Source organism: Artemia sp. Qi Xiang Cuo, chromosome 2, assembly GCF_049724085.1.
Source record: "Artemia sp. Qi Xiang Cuo chromosome 2, ASM4972408v1, whole genome shotgun sequence".
NCBI classification, from domain to species: domain Eukaryota; kingdom Metazoa; phylum Arthropoda; class Branchiopoda; order Anostraca; family Artemiidae; genus Artemia; species Artemia sp. Qi Xiang Cuo.
In genome coordinates this window covers 35,785,974-35,795,087 of record NC_142795.1, presented here as the reverse complement: position 1 = coordinate 35,795,087, position 9,114 = coordinate 35,785,974, and the positions used below count along the sequence as shown (strand labels likewise).

General features: G+C 38.6%; 1 protein-coding gene across 1 annotated transcript; it reads left to right on the top strand.

Annotated features, from left to right (window-relative positions):
• Window positions 1–3,247: 3,247 nt before the first annotated feature.
• LOC148955180 (uncharacterized) lies at window positions 3,248–3,598 on the top strand. Its single transcript, XM_089106441.1, has one exon. It carries the CDS (start codon window positions 3,248–3,250, stop codon window positions 3,596–3,598), a length of 351 nt encoding a protein of 116 aa, XP_088962567.1.
• Window positions 3,599–9,114: the final 5,516 nt, after the last annotated feature.

Below are 9,114 nucleotides of genomic sequence, written 5' to 3'. Positions count from 1 at the left end.
ATACATTTCTCGTTTGTCTGGGAATTTTAATGCGCTTTATTTCCTTGGAAAACTTGTTTTAATACTCAGGAAAAGATTGATATATGTAAAGTTACCATTTATGTTCGAGCTGGACCCCATTAGATAAGAGAACCACCGGGAAAAAAACTTTAGAAGTTCCATAGAAACTCACCATTTAAAAGCCAAGGAGAGAAAGAGAATTTAAATCGTTCGAAATGAAAGAAACTTTAAATGAAAAAAAGGACCTGTCTTCACCATCTAGTGAAGAGAACTTCTAGAAAGAAAGCATTTGCTGCAAGAATATACCCTAGGGACCAATTAGACTACGTTAGGGACACACATTTACTGGCGAAGAATAGGGAGCAAACTTTCTTGTACGAGTAATTGAGTATTCTGGGAGGGCTTCCTGAGCATTAAAAAGTAGTTTTCTTTCCCAGATACAAAGAAAAGGACAGAAAATGAATACAAATAGCTTTATAAAATGACCTCAACAGGAAAATACAACAACGTAGGAAAATACTTTGAAGTTAGCTGAAAACAGTGAATTAATCTACAAAATTTTTAAATGAATAGATACCAGATCAAGGCTGTACCCAGGGGAAGGAAGGGGTGGGTTAGGAGTTTGAGCCGCCCCCGCCGAAATATTTCTGACTCGTAGAAACGTAACAAAAATGGATTTAAACAATTTTGTTGGCATTTTTGGAGGTTTTTTGTAACCCCCCCCCCAAAAAAATAAAACATCTTTGATTAAAACCTCCGCCGAAAAAAAAGTCCTGGGTACGGTCTTGCCAGATGATATAGACAAAGTAGCGCAATAGGTGAGCAGGAAAATAGACCCCAGGTATACAACAAGGTCGATGGCAATTACTAGTAATAAAGAAGCGGACCTAAATAACCGATTTACCTGCTTCAAACGACTTAGCAAACCTTTGCTGGTTAAATTAAAAAAAAGCGCAAGAGGCTCGCCAAAACACATTATGTCTACACTCTATTATACATCAGTACGTCTATAGTATTAATTTATAATCCAAAATTATATATTTTTTTTGTATTAATACATTGCGTTACACTGTTCACATCCAAAAAATTGCACGTAATATCCCGATTATATCAAAGTTTGCGCATTCAACTTCCAAATTTCTAAAACATAGTACCTAGGTGATAAAATAAGTAAAATAGATTTAACAGCTAGAAGGGCAAGCATTCTAGTATTTTTGGGCATAATCAAAGCATTAACAGGCATTTACCATCATCAGCACGTGGAGTTGGTTACTTTCTCTGCGAAACATTCCATGTTAATTATAGCTTCTTTTGCCATTCGTATGCAGTTTGGACAATCCTTGTCATACTCTGTAAGCAAATGGTGTTGGACTGGATTACCAAAATGTCTGCCGCCATCAGCTGTTATACATCCTGATAACTATGGCCTAACCTGTAATAACCACAAATAATTCACAAATCGTTCTTACCAATAGAATGCTTTGGCTTATATTCATATTGAGCTAATATTTCGCCTACAAACATGTGAGAGATATTTTAATTCTCTCAAATTAGAAGCTTTAATTCAGAATAGAAAATTATTTGAAGGTTACAAGAATAAAGAGATAGTAAAATTGCTAGATTATTTTCAGGCTGCCAAAGTATGTACAAGATAGCTGCAACCCACAGGTAAGGAATTTACTACCTGAATCCAGTAAAGCAAATCAAGGAAGTAGTAAAACAAGTCCCAAGTCTTTCAAAACGACTTTCTTAGGTTTTTTGAGGGACGGGACAAGCCCACGCTTTAGCTTGATATTGTTACACCTCTTGTAAAAAGAACGTTTTCTATAGCTTCCATGCTTTTTTTTAGAAGGGGAAGGCCACAGCGGCCACATTAATGATGCTGTGCAAAAGTTCTCTATTTTACAGGAACACAGTTCGAGAGCCTACATTAGCAATTTGTTTACCTTACTTTAAGAGCGATATTACAAAAAAGGTACTACGGTATGAATAAAGAAAGATACTAAGCATTATGAAGAAGATGAAGATTTGAAAAAAATACAACTATAATATACATTATTTACTCGCCACATTCTTTGCGAGCTATTTCCATAACTCACAAAGTCAAGAAAACGGCACATATATACTTATCTTTGAAGCATTAATCTAATGATTCTAGGAGGCCATTAAATGCTTAGAAATTTCTATGACTTGAGTCATTAAGATTCAGAGACAAGCAGTTTTAGCCTCCTGACTTAGGAAACGTTTAGACAAGGCAGGTCAGTCATCCATAATTCAAGTCCAAGACTACAAACTAATTTTGAAAGTTTTGATGAATTATAGCCTAATTTTGTAAAATTTAGGATTCATGAACTCGGACAAAGAATAGGCATTATCAGAAGTTCAACATTAGATACAAAGATTGCCTCTACCCGAAACCATGTGCATTTATCTTTTTTCAAACATTCATCGCTATATTGACTTTGATAAAAAGAAGGTTTTCAGTGGGAAATTGAGGACTATTCAATCCTTTACTAGAGCCAAACCTAGGACCACTTGATATAACTCCATAACCTACAAGAAATAAAAGGAAAGTTGATTTCACGAAGAACTAAGTCTTATAGGCATACAGATTTTTGCCATTTTTTAACTTGATATGTTTCAATACTTATAACAATATGACTAACGAAATTTTTATTTTGAAAATAATCAACCTTTAACTCTTGGACCAAAAAATCAGTCTAAATAGGGCATGGATCGATTTAAAGTACCCTAATCTACCTTGATTAAGGGATTCCGTGTCTGTTCAAACCAAATGGGACTAACTCCAGTTTTGACAACATTTTCTTAGACATCAAACATCCACTTACACGCTTGTATATTTTCAACAAGCAAAACTGAAGGGTGATTTCACATCCACATCTTTTCGACCAAATGGATGAAATACGGTACTGAATTGAACTTTTTTAGCATAAAAAAAACAACAGAATAATCATACTAAACAAAACTTAAATTTTAAGAAAATATAATACAAGAAAAAATCACCTGATATAATGAGAAAGCAGCAAGTCTAGCTAGCCTTAGAGGAAAATTTTCTGCAAGTCTTGTCCCTATCTTCAAAAAAGGAGACCAAATGGAATGTAAAAACTATCAAGGCATATCCCTCATCCTTATTTCTGCAAAGATATTCGCAATTATACTTCTAAATAGGTTCTGAAACAATAGAAATTCCCGAACGCGACCCAACCAAGCAGGACTTAGACCAAGCATGGCCTGCTGTGATCAGATCTTTAGCTTAAGACAGGTCCTAGAACAACGCTTCAAGCACCAGCAGGAGATAATCCAAATCTTTATCAATTTCATCACGGTTTTTGACTCGGTAAATCGGGACGCCATATGGGTCGCAATTAGGGAGAACGGAGTCCCTGAGAAGGTCATCAGACTACGGAAGGCATACTACGATGGAACCAAGGCTCAAGTTAGAGTTGATAGTGAGCTTTCGGATCTGGTCCTGATTGAGGAGGGTGTACATAAAGGATGTGTTCTGTCACCGATTTTATTCAACTTCGTCATTGATTGGATTCTCAAGGCCCTCTACAGGTGTAAGGTGTGGAAGTAAGCCCGTTCTTCTCTGTCACGGATCTTGATTTCGCTGATGATGTGGATATACTTGCTGAGTCTGTTACAGATGTCCAGGCCATGGTCAATGAAGTAGCAAGCAGAGGATTTTTGACTGGCCTCCAAAGAAGTCCACGGAAGATGAAAACGATGCGGATAGCTGGGATGGATGATACCCCTGTGACCCTAAATAGTAGTCAAATTGAGGACGTTCAGTCGTTTAAATACCTTGGCTCAATGATAAATGCAACTGGGGAATCATCAGAGGAGATCCGGAATCGCTTATCCTCAGCATGGAACGTCTTTCTGCAGCTAAAGAACTCACTTTGGAAGCGTAGCAAAATTTCTCCACACACAAAGCTCCAAGTGTACGAAGCCATGGTACTCTCTGTTCATCTCTATGGGCGTGAAACTTGGTCACTGAAAGCAGCGGAAGTCTCGAACGAAGAGGTCAGGAGAAGAGACAGGGATCACCCAATTGTCTCTGATGTTGTAAAAATGAGGCGTCTGAAGTGGTTTGGCCACACCACGCGGAGATCACAAGAGAATATTACCAAAAAATGCCTCAAATGCCTTCCACTACCAGTATGGCAGAAGAAAGCAGGAGGATAGAAGAAAACATGGCTTGCGACGAAGGCTGACCTAGAGCCTATTGGGGGTTTCCGAAAATTTGGGCGACACTGGGATCGTCAATGGCTTGAAAGTATGAAGCCTGCCACCCTCGAGCGAAATATCTGGAAGGAAACATGTCGTCGTCTGCTGGGCGCCACGACGAGCCTAGATGCGGCTTGAACGTTCAACAAGTAAGTAAGAGTATATGTATTTGGCATTCTTTTGTTTAGGCATGAGGCGTCAAATAAGCAATAACAATTGAGTTAAGAAAGTCTGGCGTGAATTCAATTCCTCCTTCCTTTTAATGCATCAAAAAATCATCCATTTTATAAGATTTGTTTTCTTCATCAACTCGTTGTGATTTTGACTTTTTTTTCTTCTAACCACAGATTTCATTTACGATTTGACATATTTGTTACGATACTGGTTGTCAAATTTTTTCTAGCAGCAGGTCTCGCTTGCGCTTCATTTTCGTGCATTATTACTTAAGACTTTTTTCCATGCCTGTTTCTTTACCTATTCGGATTAAGACAAGCCGAGACAAAAGTTAAAATTTCTATAGAAGAAAAAGCAGTAAAACCTAATACTGTGTCAGCCTCTGTTAAAAAAACAACAACAAAGGTTGGGCGTTATGTTTTTCATAATGATAAAAAGCAAGCTGAGACAAAGGTTAAAGGCCCAATCGAAAAAAAACAGTAAATAAAGACGTGGCAAAGGACGTAATCATATAGGCGAGTCTGCATCAGAAGCTGTTAAATCCACATCAAGCACCAAAAGACGTAGAAATCGGGTAAACAGTTACCGAAACACTAAGAAAACAAATTTGTAATTTTACAAAGGCGCTACTCATAATTCAAAGTCCATTTGCTCAGACAGAGTAAAACAACATAACACGATTTAGCTGACAATGGTTGAAAACTATAATTCATTTGAATAACAAAACAAAATAATTGTCCAACATCCCAGACCATCATATGTGACGAGACGTATGCACAAAGCTAAATCAAAGAGCATGGAAAAATATTAAGGTGGTTGCTTAATGACAATGAAATACAAGCAAAAGATGAGCTAAAGCAAAAGGATTGGAGCAAATGACAGTGACAATCACATTGAATTGCAAACCAAAATTTTGAACAGCGATCTGTCATTAGAAACTGGAAAAGACGTTTTGTAAACCTACGACGTCTTAAGATATTACATTATATGATGCATGAATCTAATTTACTAAAACAAAAGCCATGGAAAAAATATCTGAGGTAATGATGAAGAAAATGAACAGCGAATTCTTCGGTTGGAAGACAAGTGAGAGCGATGATCACATCGAATCGTAAGCTATTATGGGATACCACTTCCATGTGCAAGATTCGGTAATAGGGTACGTTGGCAGATGGCACCGTTCTTCGTCTAACGATACATGACAGCGGATGTATAGGTTTTGTCACGAAAACCACCCGGCAAAGCTTCTTCTACCTGGTTATGATTGTCAATAATAAAAAGCCTTGCACAAAACACCACTTTGGTAGGTGACCTGTTGCACTTCCACCGACCATCCAAACGGACATGTTTACGGTAGCCCACTGCAAGGTGCGTGGTCTCAGATCTCTAAGTTTGACCGGTTCCTATATTTCGTGAACTCGGTCAAACCATCAATATCTGCATCACTGAGACCAATCTCAACCATGAAATACAGAGCAATGAGGTCGCCATACAGGGATACACGCTCCTTGGGTAAGATCGCAAACGTAGTGACGGCACTAAATAGGGAGGAGGAGGTATTGCTGTTTATCTACAGAACCATAAACCATAGTCATGCCTAAATATACCAGATTCAGCAGGCGAAGAAGCTCTGTGGGATAGGGTGGCCCTTCCAAAGTCCATGAATGTTCGTACCCTGTATACCTCTCCAGCCTGCCAGATTACCAGCTACTTTGAAGCCTCCCTCGAATAAATTCGGGGCAAGCACTCTCAGTCTGCCATTATTCACCGTGCGTCCATCATAAGGCGTGTTTTTGCAGCAAAATACTAATAAGGAAGGATCGGACTTGTATGATCGATCTCTCTCATAAGGGCTGGAACAACTTGTCAATTTCGATGCGTATCACGGCCCAAACAGATCATCTCGTCTTGACCTTTTCCTTACAGATCACCCTGACTCCTTCAAGATAGACACTCTTGCTTTCACAAGTGCCCACGTTGCCGTCATTGCACGCGAAAACCTTCGTATTCCACCTCCAATAAAGCATGAGCGAACAATCTGTTGATTGTTCGCTATACAAAAGAGGTGATTGAGACGGTTTGAGAAACACTCTTTGTACTCACCAGCGGAAAGTCTTCCTCCTTGAAAGCACGGAGAAAGCTGCAGAGAAGTATCAGCAGGCCATAGTTGACTCTGTCAAAAACACATCCCTTCAAAGCGGATTTAGGTGCCAAGTAAGGACAAACCTTGGTTCAACGCCCAGTGTAAGAAGGCTATCCGATAAAAGCAAAATACACACAAGTGTTGTCTACTTTCGAAGAGCGGAGAGGAAAGAATTGCATTCATCAACACGCGCAAAGATGCAATTCATATGATTCGGCAGTCCCAGCTTCAGTATAAGGAGAAATTCGCCACCAAGCTTCAACATGCTCAGGCAAAGAGCTGGTGGAGAATTGTCAAGAAGGCTTTACGGTCGTCCAAGGGGACTTCAATTCCTACTTTACAGATTAACGGGACTGTGGCGCAAAATCCACAGGCAAAGGCTGAAACTTTTGCTAAGGCTTTTGCCGAATTATCATATTACGAATTTCTCGACAGAAGTGCCAAATTTCTCCGACAGAACCAATATTGTCCTGGATCGTGCGAATTTCTCTGCTCCTAATATCCCTTTCATTTTGAGGCATCCTGATGTGACCAAAGCCACAGGTCCTGACACTATACCAAATGTTATCCTTAAATCCTGCAATACCGAACTAGCTGGACTTTTGTCATTGCTTTCGCTCCGGAACCTTCCCACAAACATGGAATACCTACCTGATGTGACCAAAGCCACAGGTCCTGAAACTATACCAAATTTTCTCCTCAAATCCTGCAGTATATATATATATATATATATATATATATATATATATATATATATATATATATATATATATATATATATATATGTAAATATATATATGTATATATATGTATATATATATATATATATATATATATATATATATATATATATATATATATATATATATATATATATATATATATATATATATATATATTTATGAATGAATGAATGAATATATTGTAAAAACCCGTCACAATTGGACAAAAGACGGATAAAAAACAAAAGAGAAGAAAACGCACATACAAAACACAACGAAACTTCTTGAAATGAAAATAATCACGAAGGAACTATAATACAACTATGTAAGAATGGCAGTCCACTGGTGGTTACTCGCTTCTACTCTATCACGGTACTTTTCAAGACACGCTTCCACCGCAGTAAATGGATCAGGTACTGAATACCGCCTCGTTAGGTAAGAATTACTTGTTCTTAATGGCATCTCAAGTAGGAACTTGAGGTACCTGAAGAATATTCTTCTTATAGTTACTTTATTCGAATTTGTAAGTAACTTCCAGAACGGCGAAACGTAAAGAACATGGGGTAAGGCAACAGCAACAAATATTTGTGCACGCAGCGACCTATTTAGATTACGCTTGGAGGAAACCGAAGCTCCATAAGCTGACCTGATCTTCTTCTCGATGTGCTTTACAAGTAGTGCTCGTGTATGCTGAAGAGTTTCACCGATCGGCAGACCCAGGTATACAATTGACTTAGAGGGCATGACCACCTGTGACCCCAGTTGGATTTCGGGTTGAGAGGCATTCCAGTTAAATAACAGTACTTCACATTTTGTCACATTAAAACTCAACCCGATTTCATCATACTCCATCTCCAAAATTTTAAAGTTAGATTCCAAAGAAGACAAAATTCTTGAAAAGTTTAGAAGGTCATCTGCAAACCCAACTAGGGACACGTCAATGCCTTTAAAAATACAGCAAGGGGCCACTTTTGACTGGGTCGTCGATATGCTGTTGCTGAACAGATCAGGTGATGATACGGCTCCCTGTTTTATACCTTTCTTCACCACAGCAAACCTACGACTTAATTTACCTGACAGTTTAATACGGACCTTGAGCCTACTATACATGTCGTTCAAGGGTTTGACAATAGCACGGTCAACTCCGGACTTTCTCAGCTCAACCATATTCTGAGAATGGATACCTGAATCAAAAGCCCGCCGTACATCATATTCACCTATAGCTAGGCTTTCTTTCGAAATGTGGGCATCCAGTAGAACATTTGCAACTACATGCAAGGCATGGGCACATCCTAAGCCAGCTTGGAATCCAAACTGGTGGGGAGGCACTTTACAACTAGCTTTAATGTCCGAAATTATGAGCTTTTCAAATAGCTTACAAAACACAGATGATACAGTAATGGGTCTGTATGACGATGGTTCATGAGCAGGTTTACCCTTTTTCAAAACTGGAGTGATCACACCTAAACAGAAAATATCCGGTACAATACCATGTGTTAGTATAATTTGGTAAGCTATTGCTAAATGCTCCGATAGAACTGGACCACCATTCAGTAGGTGTAGAGCACAGATTTGGTCGGCACCGGCGGATAATTTCTTCTTTAATTTTTGACAAAGGTGGGTTATTTTCGCACTAGAAATCACGAGGTAATTATGCTCTTTCGTCATAAGCTGATCGAGCTCTTCACTAAACTTTTTATTTTTCACTTCATCTGGTGGGGAGAATTCAGCAGCAAAATAATCTACCCATATTTCCTCATCTATATCACTAGCATTTTGTCCCGTACTTTCTATAGGCCTGGCACGGAGCTTCCAGACCAAATT

Bases quoted from the DNA above. Each gene is read 5' to 3' on its own strand.
- LOC148955180 (XM_089106441.1), top strand. From the start codon at position 3,248: ATGGCCTGCTGTGATCAGATCTTTAGCTTAAGACAGGTCCTAGAACAA.